Source organism: Erinaceus europaeus, chromosome 4, assembly GCF_950295315.1.
Source record: "Erinaceus europaeus chromosome 4, mEriEur2.1, whole genome shotgun sequence".
Lineage (NCBI taxonomy): Eukaryota > Metazoa > Chordata > Mammalia > Eulipotyphla > Erinaceidae > Erinaceus > Erinaceus europaeus.
The window spans coordinates 22,137,707-22,155,170 of record NC_080165.1 but is presented as its reverse complement, the minus strand read 5'-3'; the positions used below and the strand labels follow the sequence as shown (position 1 = coordinate 22,155,170).

General features: G+C 44.8%; 1 protein-coding gene and 1 long non-coding RNA gene across 6 annotated transcripts in view; one reads left to right on the top strand and one right to left on the bottom strand.

Moving 5' to 3' along the window:
- Positions 1–3,205: 3,205 nt before the first annotated feature.
- Positions 3,206–13,600, bottom strand: LOC132538006 (uncharacterized). Its single transcript, XR_009549407.1, has 2 exons — positions 13,471–13,600; positions 3,206–3,763 (listed from the first exon to the last, which is right to left on the bottom strand). It is a non-coding gene; the product is annotated as an uncharacterized LOC132538006 (long non-coding RNA).
- Positions 13,472–17,464, top strand: part of FAM227A (family with sequence similarity 227 member A) — a 69,882-nt gene continuing 65,889 nt past the window's right edge. For 3 of the 5 annotated variants that reach the window (XM_060188976.1, XM_060188975.1, XM_060188974.1), the window contains exon 1: positions 13,472–14,024. In XM_060188976.1, coding sequence (XP_060044959.1) covers positions 13,601–14,024 — 424 coding nt within the window. In that variant the 5' untranslated portion in view covers positions 13,472–13,600. The remainder of the gene's footprint in view (positions 14,025–17,464) is intronic. The other 2 variants (XM_060188978.1, XM_060188977.1) reach the window with 1 other exon arrangement.

The following is a 17,464-nucleotide window of genomic DNA, read 5'->3' as shown; positions in this document are numbered from 1 at the left end:
ACCCCCACGCCGGCCCTTGCGCTTTGTGCCATGTGCGTTTAACCCACTGCGCTACCACCCGACTCCCCACAACCATCTTTAAATGAACTCCTACCTCTTAAAACATTTTTTAAAATTATCTTTATTTATTGATTGGATAAAGACAGCTAGAATTTGAGAGGAAGGGAGAGACAGAGGGGAAGAGAGGCAGAGAAATACCTGCAGCCCTGCTCCACCACTTGTGAAGCTTTCCCCCTGCAGGTGGGGGCTGGGGGCTTGAACCTGGGTCCTTGCACATTGTAATACATGCACTTAGCCAGGTGCACCACCATCCAGCCCCCTCCTCCCTCTTTTTAAATATGTACTTTTTAACTTTACTGAATAGAGACAAAGTGAAATTGAGAGGGAAGAAGGCAAGAGAGAGGAAGAGTGGAAGAGAGAGACCTGCAACCCTGCTTCGCCACTTGTGAAGCTTCTCCTACTGCAGATGGGGGCCAGGGGTTTGAACCTGGGTCCTTGTGCATTGTAACATGTGTGCCCCACCAGGTGTGCCACCATTCGGCCCTGAACTCCTCTAACATCCCCACTGGACAGAAGAGACAGAGTAAGTCTAAGGTCTTCACTGAGAGCCAGTGTTTGGAAGCAGGCTGTGTGGCTCTGTGGTTCACAGCAGCCACAGTCAAGCGCCTAATGCACCTGCCTTGAATAGTGTCTTCAGCTGGCATCACTAGTTCTGTCTTCTAGAGAGAGGACTACAATCCTTACTTTTTCCTGTTTAGAACCTCACCTGGGGCAACGGTTTCTGCACCTACTCTATGACATTTTTTTGTGGCACCAGGACCTTATACCTATGCCATTCCACCACTCCTGGGCCAATTTTCTCACTGCTTCAGATATATAGACTGAGGGTGTGTGTGTGGGAGAGGTACCACACAGTACTGCTCTACCATGTGTGGAGCCAATCCTGGTGCCAGGGTATGCCCCCAACCCAACCCCATGATGCCAGTGTTCAAACCTTGGGCTTCCCACATGGGCTGCCATCCACTCTACTTGGAAGAAGTGAAGCTGTAGTTCTGTTTCACTTTCAGACTGATAACAGTGTTCCTCACTCAGGCCCTGTTAGGTCACTTCTATGTGGCAGGTGAGGTTTCTGAGGTAGTGGGAGACAACACAGCACAGCTGACAGTGGCAGCCACATATCTGCTTTTAACACGCTGCAACCTACTATAATCCACATGGCCTCAGTTTAGTGGACTTACAGACACCTATTTGTGGTGAAGGAAGAGGGAAAACTTTCTATCTAAGTGTACCAAATACAAAAATACACAGAAGTCATATGTGTGCAGCTCTGGGTTTTTACTATACATGTCTGTGTGACACTCCCCACTAATTCCAGAGGAACTGTAACCCTAAATACTAAATGCAAAAGCTAAAGAAATCAAATCTTCCTGAAGTTAATACTGGGTTTTTGGAAAAGTCATGACACACTTTTGCATAGAAAAATACATCACGGGGAGTTGGGCGGTAGTGTAGCGGGTTAAGCGCACATGGCACAAAGCACAAGGACCGATATAAGGGTCCCGGTTCGAATCCCCAGCTCCCCACCTGCAGGGGAGTCGCTTCACAGGCGGTGAAGCAGGTCTGCGGGTGTCTTATCTTTCTCTCCCCCTCTGTCTTCCCCTCCTCGCTCCATTTCTCTCTGTCCTACCCAACAATGAAGACATCAGTAACAACAACAATAATAACTACAACAACAATGAAAAACAACAAGGGCAACAAAAGGGAAAAAAAAAAAAAAATATATATATATGAATTTCTGTAAGTAAAAAGAGAAGTCTCAGATTAGGAAAATATATTTTCAGCATTCTCTGTAATACGAAGAGCTGAATCCAGCACATATAAAGGGCTTTTGCAAATCAGGCAAAAGATTTGACCAAGCATGTCACCAAAGAGTGTCCACATATCTAGTAAACATAAGAAAAGGTGCTACATTTGATCAATTCTTGGGCAAAAACAAATTAAATATACAACAATACCTCTACATGTCTACCAGGATGAATACAACAAAATAGAAAAGGCTAGTGTTTATAAGGATTACAATTCATCAGGAATTTTTGTGAGAGAGATAAAGAGAGACGGGTTAGGGTTACCAAATTTTAGCTAATAAGCAGCATAAGAAGATTTCTTCTGGGGCCAGGCGGTGGTGCACCCAGTAGCGTTCACACATTACTATGCACAAGGGCCCAGGTTCAAGCCCTCAGGCCCTACCTGCAAAGGGAAAGCTTACAAGTGGCTAAACACTGCTACAGGTGTTTCTTTCTCTTCTATCACTCCTTCCCTCTCAATTTCTGTCTCAATTTAAGGATAAAGAGGAGGAGAAAGAAAAGAAAAAAAGAAAAAAAGGCAACTAGAATCAGTTCAGCATCATGCAGGCACCAACCCTGGTGGTAATATAAAGGCGTGGGGACTCCTTTTTATAATTTTTTTTATTATCTTTATTTATTTATTGGATAGAGACAGCCAGAAATCAAAAAGGAAGGATGATATATACATAGAGAGAGAGACAGAGAGACACTTGCAGCACTGCTTCACCACTTGCAAAGCTTTCCCCCAGTAGGTGGGGTCCGGGGTCTCAAACCCGGGTCCTTGCTTACAGTAAGATGTGTGCTCAACCAAGTGCGCCACCACCGGCCCCAGATTCCTCCTAAGATACTGCAGACTGAAGATAACAGTGATGAAAGTACAAATGAGCAAAAGGAAAGTAGAACTCTTAGCTTCCCACTTCTAGGCATAAAATCTTCCTCCACCACATTAAGAGGTAGATCGGACAGAAAGTTAGACAAAAAGAAAGGGAACGTTTGAAGACGATTTGAAGATTGTATTATCAAGTGTCGTTAAGTTTAGCCGTCTTAATTATCAAGACATATATTCAGTGGGAGCATAAAAACCTGTGCGACGTTTTCAGTGATACAGGGGATGCATGGATGAGGCCTCAGGTTCAGTCCCGGTGCTGCAAGTGTTAGAGCATGCTCTGATCTCCCTCTCCTCATTAAATAAATACACTTTAAAAAATTAGTGAAAAATGTTTAAGCATTTTTTTTTGGTAATTTCTCTGGAAATTTCACAAAATGTACAGAATGTGTGAGGTGAACATGATAACCACTATACTACAGAAACAAGCACAGAATAATGTGTATATATAATTTATAGATAATTAATAATGATATTTAGGGGTATACCCATGAGATTTTTATTGATAAGTGTGTGTTTTTATTATTTATTAATTTATTTATTTTCATCAGGATTATTGCTGGGGCTTAGTGCCTGCATGATGAATCTACTACTCCTGTTGGCCATTTTTCCTCTTTTTTTTTGTTTCACCCCTTTTTTTTAATTATTATTAAACAGGACAGATAAAAATTGAGAGGGGAATGGGAGAGAAAGAGGAGAGAAACAGACACCTGTAGCACTGCTTCACCACTTGTGAAGCTTCTTCCCTGAAGGTGAGGAGCAGGGGCGTGAACCTGGGTCCTCGTCCATGGTGACGTGTGCTCAGCCGGGGCACCACTGCCCGCCCCCTAGGTGTGTGTTTGCAGTCATACACAACGGCAGCCCAATGACCTAGGGGAATACTTTGGCTCTGGGCACAATACTTTAGCCTTGGACCAACCACAATGCTTGCAGCTCAGTAGTGGATGGCACAGCCACAGAGACTGGGATGCTGAGGGAGTTTGAAGTTGGCTACCACGTCATCCAAAACACAGTGAAGGCCTTGGCATTCTTCCTGCTAGAGAGAAGAAAGAGGGTAGAGAACATAAGACTATATTTATTTATTATTTGCCACAGAGTTAGCACTGGAGCTCAGTAATTGCACAATGAACCCACCACACTCTGTGGTCATTTTTTTCCTCTCTTTTTCTTTTTTAATAAGAAAAAGAGCAAGGGGGGAAGAGAGAGAAGGAATGAGAAAGAGAAACACACCTGCAGCACTGTTTTATCGTTTATGGAAGCTTACCCCACTGCAGGTTGGGACCAGAGACTTGAACCCGAGCCTTCCAGTACAGTAATGTGTGTGCTCTACACTTCCCAGTCCCAAGACAATTCATCTAATCTTGTCAAGGGCAGAAAAAGATTGAAATGTGAATATATAGGAAGACACTTTTTAAATTAAAAAGGGGTGGAGCACATTAGCAAAAACTAACTCTATGGGGCCAGGCAGTGGCACAGCTGGTTAAGCACACACATCACAGTGTGCAAGGACCCAAGTTCAAGCCCCAGGTCCCTAGCTGCAGGGGGCAAGCTTCACGAGTGGTGAAGCAAGACTGCAGATGTCTGTCTTTCTCCCTCTCTGTCTCCTCCTCCTTTTTCAATTTCTCTCTGTCTTTATCCAATAATAAATAAATAAAAATGTTAAAAAAACAAAAACCAACTAACTTTACATCCTACATATCTACTATGGGATGGGCAGGGCACACATCACACATTTCTTTTATTCTTTAGAGCAACTCCACAAGATGGGTGTTTTCTATGTTTTCAACAGGCTAAGATTATTTATATGTCAAATTATTCCTGTATTAATAACCAGTGGGCTACATCACAAAAAGAGGCATTTTTATCTAATAAAAATTTTAAAAATGGATAAAATCCAGACTCCATGAAGGTACAGAGAAAAAGAACTTTTCTCTTGGTGGAGATAATGATAATATGATGCTACAATTCTTTCAGGAGCAATAAGGCAAAGCATAGGAAAATTTTCTTTTTTTTTCCTTCCTTCCTTCCTTCCTTCCTTCCTTCCTTCCTTCCTTCCTTCCTTCCTTCCTTTCCAGTATAGAGAAGGCCAGATAATCATGGGCACATTCAATGCCAGGGATAGACTGAAGTGGGGCCTCATGCATGCAAATCTAGCATTCCACCTGCTACGTCACTTTCTTCTTTTCTTTTACATAGAGACAGAGAGGCACTGAGTCAGAGAGAGTGAAGAAGACCACAGCACTGACTGAAGCTTCCTTCAGTGTGGTGGAGGCCAGGCTTGAACCTGGGTTCATGCACATGGCAAAGCGGTGCACCATCCAAGTGAGCAATGTCATGGGCCTAGTGCTGTGCCAGTTTTAAGGTCAAAAATTTGTTTTCCCTAACAATTTTTTTTTCTTCACTGCTCAGCTCTGGCTAATGGTGGTGCAAGGGATTGAACCTAAGTCTTTAGAGCCTCACGCATGAAAGCCTTTAGAATAACCATTATGCTATCCACACCCACCCTTTCCTAGAAAATTTAAAAAAAAAAAATTATTTTATCTATTCCCTTTTGTTGTCCTTGTTGTTTTATTGTTGTAGTTATTATTGTTGTTATTGATGTCATTATTGTTGGATAGGACAGAGAGAAATGGAGAGAGGAGGAGGAGACAGAGAGGGGGGAGAGAAAGACAGACACCTGCAGACCTGCTTCACTGCTTTGAAGTGACTCCCCTGCAGGTGGGGAGCCGGGGGCTTGAAGTGGGATCCTTACTCCAGGATCCCTGGGTTCTTCACCACCTGCGCTTAGCTGGCTGCGCTACCACCTGACACTTTCCTAGAAATTTTTTTTTTTTTTTTTTTATCAGAGCAGTGATCAACTGTGGTTTATGGTGGTGCAGGGGACTGAACCTGGGACTTCGAAGCCTCAAGCATGACAGTCTGTTTGCATAACCATTATGCTATCTTCCCCTGGCCCCTAGAAAAATTTTAAAATGTGCCTACTACTTGGCCAGAAAGTCTACTTCTCAATATGTGTCCTTCTAGCCCCTACTTGTGTGTATACTAAAAAAACAGACAAATAACACACAAAAACAACACACACAAATCCAAAAAAACAGAAAGGGCAGGGGATATAGCATAATGGTTATGATTATTTAAAATATTTTCACTTCTGGGCCTCTGAGGTCCCAGTTTCAATCCCCAGCACCACCAAGAGCCAGAACTGAGCAGTGCTCTGGTAAGGAAATAAATATAATAATAATAATAATAATACTTGGATGGACACACCAAACTGCTCCTGCCCTTTTTTTTGTGGGCCATTGGCTTGAATGATAGTTTTCCATCCTTTCACTTTAAGTCTGTGTTTGTCTTGTTGCGTTAGGTGAGTTTCCTGTAGACAACATATTGTTGGGTTGTGTTTTCTGATCCATCTTCCTACTCTGTGTCTTTTAATAGGTGAATTCAGGCCATTCACATTTATTGATATCAAAGATTGAAGATATTTTAATGCCATTCTTGTAGAGTTTTAGAGTGTTTTGATATATGTTCTATTTGTGGTGGTCTGGTTGTTTATAGGAAACCTTTCAGAACTTCTTTCAAGGCAGGCTTGGTGATGGTTGCTTCCTTCAACTGTTGCTTGTCTGAGAAGGTTTTGATGCTTCCATCTAGTCTGAATGACAGTCTAGCAGGATATAGTATTCTTGGCTGAAAGCCTTTGTCATTGAGCACTCGATAGATATCTTGCCATTCTCTTCTGGCCTGTAGTGTTTGTATGGAGAAGTCTGCTGCTAATCTTATGGGTTTTCCTTTGTAGGTGACTCTTTGTTTTTCTCTTGCAGCCTTGAGGATCCTTTCTTTATCCTTATTCCTTTCCAATCTAAGTATGACATGTCTTGGTGTCTTTAGGTCTGGGTTAATTCTGTTTGGGACCCTCTGGGCTTCTTGAATCTTTATGTCTTTGGTGTTGTCTAGACTAGAGAAATTTTCAGCTATTATGGCCTGGAGAACGCTTTCTTCCTCCCCTTCTCTTTCTTCCTCTGGTAAGCCAATAATGCGTATATTGTTTCTTTTGAAGTCATCCCATAGGACTCTGTTGTTGTTTTCAGCATCTCTTAATCTCTTTTTGAGATCTCTTACTTCTTCTTTAGTTGTCTCTAATTCATCCTCAATCTTGCTAATTCTGTCTTCAGCCTCATTGATTCTATTCTCTCTGCCCTCTACTGCTTTCTGGAGTTCATCTATTTTGTTGCCCTGCTCTGATACTGTTTTAGCTTGTTCAGCTAGTTGCCTTCTTAGCTCAGCAATTTCAGCTTTCAGCTCTCTAATAACCATGAGATAATTAGAATTTTCTTCCATATTCTCATTTGTTGTTCCTGCAGTTCTGATTACAATTTTTTCAAATTCTTTACTCACTCCTGTTATTATTTCCTTAGCTAATGTTTGGATGTTGAACTCGTTGTTTTGTGCTTTGCCCTCTGGAGGACTTTTAGCTGGACTCTTGTCCTGGTTCGAGTCTCCATTATTTTTTCTTGTTGTTTTAACCATTTTATATAAGTTAAGAGGTTTTTCAATCCCTGAGTTGGAGTTCAGTGGTGTAAAAGCCTTTTTTTTTTTTCCCCTGTAGGCTATGGTAGCCTGAGGGCTTTTAAACTATCAGTAGGCTTCTTGGCTTAATCAATGACTCCTGACCAAGAGATAAAGCAGGGTGTGGCAGAGATAATCCAGTGGTTATGCAAAGAGACTTTCACAGCCCTTCAGCTATGCCACCGAGGTATAGGTCTTCTCCTGAGTTTCCCGGTTAGATCTCTGTGCCCTGGTGTCCCTCCCTGTTGCTGCTCCAGATTCTGAGGGTAGTAGCAATGGAGACTCAGAGCTGTAGTTGGTGAGTCTCTGGGGAGTCCTTTCCTCCCTTCAGCTGTCCCCTTGTTGGTGGAGCAGACTGGAGGTGTTGTCTCCACTGACAAACTGTCAAACTGTTAGCAGTCACTTAATCTCTCCTTAGGCCCCTCTCTCCTCTCTGTCACCAGCCACGCGTGTTTGTACTCACGGGTGATTTACTGGGTTTCTGTGGTCATTCTAGTCCTGTCTTGTTTCGGTCCGGGTGGTCTCCTTTGGTATTCCTAGTTGATCCGGGAGAGGAGAGGAGAGGAGAGAAAGCGATCTGCTGCTCGTAGCTCCGCCTCCGGAAGTCTAACTCCCAAACTGCTCATAGTGGTTAAATCTGAGAATTAGGCTGGACAATTTGAATAAAATTGCCATTTTATCAGTTTTAAAAAAATCAGGGTCAGAGAAATAGCTTTGCCATGTACTTGATCCAGGTTCAAATCTGGCCCCTACTGCACTGAAGGAAACTTTAATGCTGTAGTCTCTCTCTCTGCCTGTCTATAAATAAATAACTAAATAATAAATAAATAAATATAATAAAAATCAAATAGGAAATTTCACATTAGAATACAAAAATACAGGAGGCGGAGCTACGAGCAGCAGATCGCTTTCTCTCCTCTCCTCTCCTCTCCCGGATCAACTAGGAATACCAAAGGAGACCACCCGGACCGAAACAAGACAGGACTAGAATGACCACAGAAACCCAGTAAATCACCCGTGAGTACAAACACGCATGGCTGGTGACAGAGAGGAGAGAGGGGCCTAAGGAGAGATTAAGTGACTGCTAACAGTTCGACAGTCTGTCAGTGGAGACACCACCTCCAGTCTGCTCCACCAACAAGGGGACAGCTGAAGGGAGGAAAGGACTCCCCAGAGACTCACCAAGTACAACTCTGAGTCTCCATTGCTACTACCCTCAGAATCTGGAGCAGCAACAGGGAGGGACACCAGGGCACAGAGATCTAACCGGGAAACTCAGGAGAAGACCTATACCTCGGTGGCATAGCTGAGGGGCTGTGAAAGTCTCTTTGCATAACCACTGGATTATCTCTGCCACACCCTGCTTTATCTCTTGGTCAGGAGTCATTGATTAAGCCAAGAAGCCTATTGATAGTTTAAAAGCCCTCAGGCTACCATAGCCTACAGGGGAAAAAAAAAAAAAAGGCTTTTACACCACTGAACTCCAACTCAGGGATTGAAAAAACTGTTAACTTATATAAAATGGTTAAAACAACAAGAAAAAATAATGGAGACTCGAACCAGGACAAGAGTCCAGCTAAAAGTCCTCCAGAGGGCGAAGCACAAAACAACGAGTTCAACATCCAAACATTAGCTAAGGAAATAATAACAGGAGTGAGTAAAGAATTTGAAAAAATTGTAATCAGAACTGCAGGAACAACAAATGAGAATATGGAAGAAAATTCTAATAATCTCATGGTTATTAGAGAGCTGAAAGCTGAAATTGCTGAGCTAAGAAGGCAACTAGCTGAACAAGCTAAAACAGTATCAGAGCAGGGCAACAAAATAGATGAACTCCAGAAAGCAGTAGAGGGCAGAGAGAATAGAATCAATGAGGCTGAAGACAGAATTAGCAAGATTGAGGATGAATTAGAGACAACTAAAGAAGAAGTAAGAGATCTCAAAAAGAGATTAAGAGATGCTGAAAACAACAACAGAGTCCTATGGGATGACTTCAAAAGAAACAATATACGCATTATTGGCTTACCAGAGGAAGAAAGAGAAGGGGAGGAAGAAAGCATTCTCCAGGCCATAATAGCTGAAAATTTCTCTAGTCTAGACAACACCAAAGACATAAAGATTCAAGAAGCCCAGAGGGTCCCAAACAGAATTAACCCAGACCTAAAGACACCAAGACATGTCATACTTAGATTGGAAAGGAATAAGGATAAAGAAAGGATCCTCAAGGCTGCAAGAGAAAAACAAAGAGTCACCTACAAAGGAAAACCCATAAGATTAGCAGCAGACTTCTCCATACAAACACTACAGGCCAGAAGAGAATGGCAAGATATCTATCGAGTGCTCAATGAGAAAGGCTTTCAGCCAAGAATACTATATCCTGCTAGATTGTCATTCAGACTAGATGGAAGCATCAAAACCTTCTCAGACAAGCAACAGTTGAAGGAAGCAACCATCACCAAGCCTGCCTTGAAAGAAGTTCTGAAAGGTTTCCTATAAACAACCAGACCACCACAAATAGAACACATATCAAAACACTCTAAAACTCTACAAGAATGGCGTTAAAATATCTTCAATCTTTGATATCAATAAATGTGAATGGCCTGAATTCACCTATTAAAAGACACAGAGTAGGAAGATGGATCAGAAAACACAACCCAACAATATGTTGTCTACAGGAAACTCACCTAACGTAACAAGACAAACACAGACTTAAAGTGAAAGGATGGAAAACTATCATTCAAGCCAATGGCCCACAAAAAAGGGCAGGAACAGCTATTCTCATATCTGACATGATAGACTACCCTATGATCCTGCAATTCCTCTCCTGGGGATATATCCTAAGGAACACAACATATCTATCCAAAAAAAATCTGTGTACACATATGTTCTTGGCAGCACAATTTGTAATAGTCAAAACCTGGAAGCAACCCAGGTGTCCAACAACAGATGAGTGGCTGAGCAAGTTGTGGTATATATACACAATGGAATACTACTCAGCTGTAAAAAATGGTGACTTCACCGTTTTCAGCCAATCTTGGATGGACCTTGAAAAAATCATGTTGAGTGAAATAAGTCAGAAACAGAAGTATGAATATGGGATGATCTCACTCTCAGGCCGAAGTTGAAAAACAAGATTAGAAAAGAAAACACAAGTCGAACCTGAAATGGAATTGGAGTATTACACCAAAGTAAAAGACTCTGGGGTGGGTGGGTGGGTGGGTGGGGAGAATACAGGTCCATGAAAAATGATGAATGAAATAGCGGGGGTTTTATTGTTGAATGGGAATCTGGGGAATGTTATGCATGTAAAAAAAAAAAAAAGTAGAAACGCAAAGCAGAAATTGACTGAGTTTGGAGTATGGCACCAAAGTAAGAAAGCAGAAGTACACTAGAGTTTGCAGTGAGTACCTCCCTAATACTTCCTCTCCACTTTTCCAAGCTTTGGGACCAGGATTGCTCAACAATTTGTTTGGCTTTGTATGTTAACTCTCTTTTCAGTCACCAGGTTCCAGGTGTCATCAGGATGCCGGCCAGACTTCCCTGGATTGAAGACACCACCAATGTGTCCTGGAGCTCAGCTTCCCCAGAGACCCATCCTACTAGGGAAAGAGAGAGGCAGACTGGGAGTATGGACTGACCAGTCAACACCCATGTTCAGCGAGGAAGCAATTACAGAAGCCAGACCTTCTACCTTCTGCAACCCTCAATGACCCTGGGTCCATGCTCCCAGAGGGATAGAGAATGGGAAAGCTATCAGGGGAGGGGGTGGGATATGGAGATTGGGCGGTGGGAATTGTGTGGAGTTGTACCCCTCCTACCCTATGGTTTTGTTAATTAATCCTTTCTTTAATAAAAAATTAAAAAAAAAAAAAAAAATACAAAAATACAGATAAAATACAGCCTCTATCCCTTCAGACAACTAGTGACATTTAAAAAAGGAGAAACAGCTGGGCTGGGTGGTGGCTCTAACACTGAAGCACAGGGGCCCAGTGGTGGCACATCTGGTCAAGCATTGCAATGCTCAAGGATCAGAGTTCGAGCCCCCAGACTCCCCCTGCAGGGAAAGCTTTGCGAGTGGTGAAACAGTGCTGCAGGCATCTCTCTGTCTCTCTCCCTATTTATCACCCCCTTCTCTGTTGATTTCTGATAGTCTCTATCCAATAAATAAAGATTAAAAAAAAAAACCTAAAGCGCTATGACTACCAGACCATCCCTAATTAAAATAAAGAAACCTGAGGGTGCTGAGGACCCACTGGAGGTGACCAGTGATCCTTAGGACTTGGGGGTCTCTCTCTTCAGTGTGCAGCTCAGCTCTTTCTTCCCAGCAAGTTTCCCTATAATGAAACCACCATGGGCCAGGGTAGCAGCTAGGACCTCTGGAGTCAGAGGCCTGAGGCTTAGCCAGAGTAGATTATTGGATTTGGATTAAAAAGCAGCTGACCCAAAACATTCCTTGTCCTTTATAATTAATTATGAGGCTTTACAATTCACAATGGGATGCAAAGTGTCAATACATGCTTTCATTTTAACCCAGCAGGCAAGCAAAGGAATCTGTGGCTTCTATCAGATTCTCAAATGGCAATCTCAACTTAAGAGTTATGAGATTCAGTCATGAATGACGTGCCCCACCCCCTCCTTAAAAACCTGAGGAATAGGCGAAGTTTAGTTGACAAGTGAGGGGCAAGAGCCACACCTGGAAGGACGGTGGAGAATCCTGCATGGGGAGGGGGTGTTTCTGGCACTACTGGGGGCTTTCCAAGAACAATGCCATTTGTTCCTCCTTATTTAAAAAAAGTATTTATTGGATAGAGACAGCCAAAAACCGAGAGGGCAGAGACATCTGTAGCATTGCTTTACCACTCACAAAGCTTTCCCCCTGCAGGTGGGGGAGGGTGAGGGGGCTTGAACTCCTGTCCTTGAGCATGGCAATGCTTAACCTGATGTGCCACCACTAGGACCTTGTGCTTTAGTGTTTGTAAAAAGTTGTGGTGTTAGAGCTGAGCAGTGCTCTGGTTAAAAAGAGAGAGAGAGAGAGAGAGAGAGAAAGAAAGAAAGAAAAAGAAAAGGTGCTGCCCAGGAGGTGGTTCAGTGAATAAAGAATCAGAACAGCAGGCATGAGGTGTCAAGTTTGAACCCTGGAATCACATATGCCAGAGTGATGTTCTAGTTCTCCCTCTCATTAATGATAAGCATTATAACAAAAGTCGTGGCATTTATTTCTTTGTTTTTTTAAATCTTTTATATTTATTTATTTTCCCTTTTGTTGCCCTTTTTTATTGTTGTAGTTATTATTGTTGTTGTTACTGATCTCGTTGTTGGATAGGACAGAGAGAAATGGAGAGAGGAGGGGAAGACAGAGGGGGGGAGAGAAAGATGGACACCTGCAGACCTGCTTCACCGCCTGTGAAGTGACTCCCCTGCAGGTGGGGAGCGCAGGCTCGAACTGGGATCCTTACGACAGTCCTTGCCTTTGTTTATTTTTAACCAGAGCACTGCTCAGCTCTGGTTTATGGTGGTGGTGGTGGGGGAATTGAATCTGGGACTTTGGAGCCTCAGGCATAGAAGCCTGCCTATAGGATAACCATTATGCTATCTACTCCCGCCGAAGATGTGGCATTTAATGGTCTCAACGTTTCCTGGGAAGAGATCAAGTAGGTGTCCTGCACCCACGGATTAGAAGATACAGTGGAGTTTAGAGAAAGTAAGCAGCTTGCCCCCAGCACAAGGCGGGACTGAGTTCCAAGTGAGGGCTACCCTGCACTGATGAAAGCAGACACCTGACCCCTGGCTGCGCGGTGCCTTTCAGCTGCCAATGCGTCGTCTACTGTCCTCCTGCAGGTGCGCAGAGTCTCGGACTTGCTGGGTTTTCTCAAAGGGAGGCGCCAAGTGCCTGTCCCCCGGGCTGCTGGACTCACCTGACCGTTGCTAACAAATGCTCACTTGCATGTCCTCAGAGAGTCACCTTCACAGCCGAGTTATAACTGTGCGTGTGTGTGGGTTTGTGGGGGGTGGGGGGGTGAGCGCTCCAATTTGCAAGCGAGGTCACCCACCGCGAGGCGGCCAGTAACGAATCTGGGGTGGACCCAGCCTCCCCCGGCCCCACTCCCGGGAGGCCCAGTGATGGGGAGACCCTGGGACCCCCAGTCTCTGCCTTGTCCTCCGAACGAGCAGACGTACCTTGCGAGTCCCGGACGCCCCAGATCCAACGCCCCGAATCCAAGCGCAGCCCGAGGCCACCTGCAAGCGGGGGACCGGCGACAGGGACACCCGCCGAGACCGCCGAGCCGGGGTGGCAGCCGCCGCGCGCATGCGCAGCCCCGCCCAGGGCTGGACCATTGGGGCTGTGTGGGGGGGAGGCCCGGGGCGGCCGAGAAGCGCCACCGGGCAGGAGCTCGGCCGTCGCTCGCCGGAGACTTTCCATAAAGGGGCCGCGAAAGGTTGCCTGCCACCTGCTCTGCCTGAGCACGGGGACCTGCACTCGGCCTCCCCGCAGACACTTTGGTCTTTGTTCCCGGAGCCGCGGGGACCGTCGCTCTGGCGACCGCGTCGGGCTGACGCCCCATTGTCAGCGGGAGGTGTCAGCGGGGGTCGCGCACACCGGGACTCGGTGACCACATGGGCTCTCCCCGCCCCCGCGCCCCTGCCCCATCACAAAGCGCAGGGTGTTCCCGTTAGATCTTTCCAGGGCCTCCCAAGGAGCAAGAGCCCGAGTCCCTCGCCCAGGTGTTCAGGTAAGACTGCGGGCCTGCCCTGCCTGCCTCTCCCCCACGTCCAGACCCTCCTCGGTTTTACAGCCTGGGGAAACTGAGGCCCGGGCTGCTGACCGAGGGCATCCCGTGTCGCCTGAAGTTGTGGCGCTGCTGTGTGACTGGCTGCACTTGCTGAATGCAGACACTCAGGGTTGTCCGGTGGGAACTTACTGGGTGCCTGATGGGTGCGCGAGGTCTCTGGTTCCCCACCTGGAAGAGCAGTGTTCTTTTTCTTTATTATTATTATTTTTTAACCAGAGCACTGATCAGCTCTGGCTTATGCTGGTGCAGGGGACTGAACCTGGGACTTCGGAGCCTCAGGCATGAGAGTCTCTTTGCATAACCATTATGCTATCTACCTCCACCCTTAAGTTGTTTTTTTTTAGGGTATTTATTTATTATTGGATAGAGACACAGAAATTGAGAGAGGAGGGGGAGAGAGAGAGAGAGAGAAAGAGAGAGAAAAAGACACCTGCACCCGGCTGGCTTCACCATTCCTGAAATTTTCCCTCTGCAGGTGAGGGCCAGGGGCTTAAACCTGAGTTCTTGCACACTATAATATGAGCACTAAGCCACTCATTTTTTAAATTGCTCTTTATTTAGGAGTAAATTGGTTTTCTTCTTTTTTCTCTTTTCTTTCTTTCTTTTTTTTTTAAAGAATTTAATTATTTATGAGAAAGATAGACAGAGAGAACCAGACATCACTCCGGCACATGTGCTGCTGGGGATTGAACTCAGGACCTCATGCTTGAGAATCCAGTGCTTTATCCACTGCACCACCTCCCGGACCACTTTTCTTTCCTTTTCTTTCTTCCTTTCTTTCTCTCTTCCTTTCTTTTTTTTTTTTTAACACCAGAACACTGCTCAGCTTTGCTTATGCTGGTGCAGGGGATTGAACCTGGGACTTGAGAGCCTCAGGCATGAGAGTCTCTTTGCATAGCCATTATGCTATCTACCCCTACCCAGGAGTAAATTGTTTAATGGAGAAAGATAGGGAATTAAGTAATACTAAGTCAGCGTTTTTTTTTTTTTTTTTTTTCCTCCTCCAGGGTTATTGCTGGGCTCGGTGCCTGCACCATGAATCCACCGCTCCTGGAGGCCATTTTTCCCCCCTTTTGTTGCCCTTGTTGTAGCTTCGTTGTGGTTATTATTATTGCCCTTGTTGACGCAATTCGTTGTTGGATAGGACAGAGAGAAATGGAGAGAGGAGGGGAAGACAGAGAGGAGGAGAGAAAGACAGACACCTGCAGACCTGCTTCACCGCCTGTGAAGCGACTCCCCTGCAGGTGGGGAGCCGGGGGCTCGAACCGGGATCCTTACGCCGGTCCCTGCGCTTTGTGCCACATACGCTTAACCCACTGCGCCACCGCCCGACCCCCAAGTCAGCGTTTTGTTTGTTTTTGTCAACACTGGAGCTTCACCACTCTGGGCCATTTTTTTTTTTCCACATAGAAAGAGACAGAAGGAGAGAGGAAAAGACAAAAAGACTCCACAATACCCCTGCCCTGAAGTTTCCCCCCAGTGCAGTGGGGGCTGGTCTTGAGTCTGGGTTGCACATATGACAAAGCAGGAGCACTATTCAGCGGAGCTATTTGCCAGCCCTCCACTTCTGTCTTGTAAGTTCTCCAGTAATGCAGAAGTTGAGAGCTGAGGTGGTGGCACAGTGCTGTGGTGCACAGGATTTCCATGTGAGAAATCCCAGATTAGATTCCCCAGCACCGCCAGCTAGAGAGGAGCAGTGCTCTGGTAGCTAATGAAGAAATGCAGAATCCTGGGCATCATAGAGGAGGGTTGGTACTAATGGCCTGGAGGATTTCAAGAAGGTTTTCCAAAAACTGTTGAATAGAAGACATAGCGTATGCAGAAGCATGGAATGCAAAGCAAAGGATGGTCAGGATCAGGAATGAGTGCCTTGGGCCAGGCAGATAGGGCGCACAGCTGGGGAGAAGAGAATTGTGCGTGGTGTGCTCCCGCTGTCCAGAAGGTGGTGCCGTGGATAAACCCCGGGACTCTCAAGCATGAGGTACCTGAGCTTGATTCCCTCGTACCAGAGTGATGTTGTGGCTCTCTTTCATTCATAAATAAATCATTTTTAAAAAGTCAAGGACTGGAAGACAAGATAGGAAATTGGTGAAAGATACACTGGCTAAATTCTCCCACTAGCTGGAGAACTCTCAGAAGACTAGAAATGGACATACCCTATGATCCTGCATTTCCTCTCCTGGGAAACACATCTGTCCTGGGAAAACATCTCTGTGTATCTATGTTCATAGCAGCACAGTTTGTAATAGCTGAAACCTGGAAGCAACCTAGGTGTACAACAGCAGATAAGTGACTAAGAAAGTTATGGTATAGGGGCCAGGCAGTGGTGCACCTGGTTAAGCACACACATTACAGTACACAGGGACCTGGGTTCAAGCCTCTAGTCCCCACCTGCAAGGGGAAAGCTTCATGAGTGGTGAAGCAGAGCTGCAGGGGTCTTTATCTGTCTCTTTCCCTCTCTGCCGTCTCCTCCCCTCTGTCTCTAATAAATGAATAAAAATAAATATTAAAAAAGAAAGTTGTTGTATATATAGACAATGAAATATGACTCAGCCTTAAGAATGATGAATTCAGGAGTTGGGCAGTAGTGCAGTGGGTTGAGCGCATGTGGCTTAAAGTGCAAGGACCTGCGTAAGGATCCTGGTTCGAGCCCGGGGCTCCCCACCTGCAGGGGAGTCCCTTCACAGGCGGTGAAGCAGGTCTGCAGGTGTCTGTCTTTCTCTCCCCCTCTCTGTCTTCCCCTCCTCTCTCCATTTCTCTCTGTCCTATCCAACTACAATGACATCAATAACAATAATAACTACAATAATAAAACAAGGGCAACAAAAGGGAAAATAAATATTAAAAAAAAAAAGAATGATGAATCCACCTTTTTCATTTCATCTCGGATGGAGCTTGAAGGAATTACGTTAAGTGAGATAAGCCAAAAAGAGAGGGATGGAAATGGGATGATTTTACTCATAGACAGAAGTTGAGAAAGAAGAACAGAAGGGGAAACAATGTAGAACTTGGACTGGGTTTAGTGTCTTGCACCAAAAAGGACTCTGGGGAGGAGGAACTTTCAGGTTCTGGTGCATGATGGTGAAGGGAGGCCTAGGCTGGGGGTGAGAGTGTTTTGCAGGAAACTGAGGGGGAAAAGTGTATATATATATATATATACATGTATATATATGTATATATACATATATATGTATATATATGTATGTATATACATATGTATATGTATATACATATGTATATATATGTATATATATACATATATATATATATATATATATATATATATATATATATGACAGAGAAATTGAGAGGGGTGGGGAAGAGAGGGAGAGATGTAATTCTGCTTCACTGGTGAAGCTTCTTGGGTCCTTCCAGGGTCT